At 35.0% G+C, this 940-nt stretch overlaps 1 protein-coding gene across 1 annotated transcript in view; it reads left to right on the top strand.

Moving 5' to 3' along the window:
- LOC107610362 (cellulose synthase-like protein B4) overlaps positions 1 to 622 on the top strand; it is a 5028-nt gene extending 4406 nt beyond the window's left edge. The window contains exon 9 of the mRNA XM_021108090.1: positions 7 to 622. Coding sequence (XP_020963749.1) covers positions 7 to 495 — 489 coding nt within the window. The 3' untranslated portion in view covers positions 496 to 622. The remainder of the gene's footprint in view (positions 1 to 6) is intronic.

Here is a 940-nt window from a genome sequence, read left to right as displayed (position 1 = left end):
TTAGAGTACTTGAAAACTGGATTGTCAATGAGATCATGGTGGAACAACCTGAGGATGTCAAGAATAACTGCAATGAACCCATGGATTTTTTCATTTGTGACAATTCTACTAAAAAAATTAAGGATACATGACTATGCATTTGTAGTGACAAAGAAAGAACTACCAATTAATGAGGGTTTAGATAAGAATAATGTAAATGCTGGTGGTAGATTCATTTTCAACAAGTCGTTGGTATTTGTGCCAGGCACAACCATCTTGCTTCTTCAACTCACAGCTTTGATTATCAACTTTTTTGGATGGCAACCAAAGGCTAGAAGTGGTGGACAAGGTTCAGGGTTTGGAGAATTAATTTGCAGCATTTATGTTGTTCTGTTTTACTTGCCATTCTTGAAAGGGCTATTTAGGAAAGGAAAATATGGGATACCCTTAAGCACAATATGCAAGTCAATGGGGTTGGCTTTGCTCTTTGTGCACCTTTCAATGTTTATTGTTTGACTTCCACAGCTCTATGGAGTTTCTTCAAGAGTAAAATATAAGTTGTCCTTAACCTTAATTATTACCATTGTGTATCTTTGTTTTGATCACCCTTGTTGGTTAAATAAAGGATGCTTATTAACTTCAACTATTAGTTTGTAGTATAAAGAAAGTCTAGGAGGCCAGTAGATTTTGTGATTTTTAGTCATTAATGATATTTTTAATGGTGTAAGATTGCATCTAATGATATAGAATCATTCAATATCCTTTTGATAGTTAAGTACTGACTATAATTTAACAAAAGTGCTGGCCTCCTAACACTCCTATGTAGTATATTTGAAGGCGGTGTTTTTGGTGTAGAAGAGAGTGTTATTTCTACAAAGGTAGAAGTGGTGTGGTGATTGGATGTAATATTATGTGTCTGCAAGCAGGGGACAAGAACTGAGAAGCGTAAATAATAGGTGCA

This window comes from Arachis ipaensis, chromosome B08 (genome assembly GCF_000816755.2).
Source record: "Arachis ipaensis cultivar K30076 chromosome B08, Araip1.1, whole genome shotgun sequence".
Taxonomy (NCBI): Eukaryota; Viridiplantae; Streptophyta; class Magnoliopsida; order Fabales; family Fabaceae; genus Arachis; species Arachis ipaensis.
The sequence above is the reverse complement of the archived record's forward strand: the minus strand, read 5'-3'. Positions and strand labels throughout refer to the sequence as shown.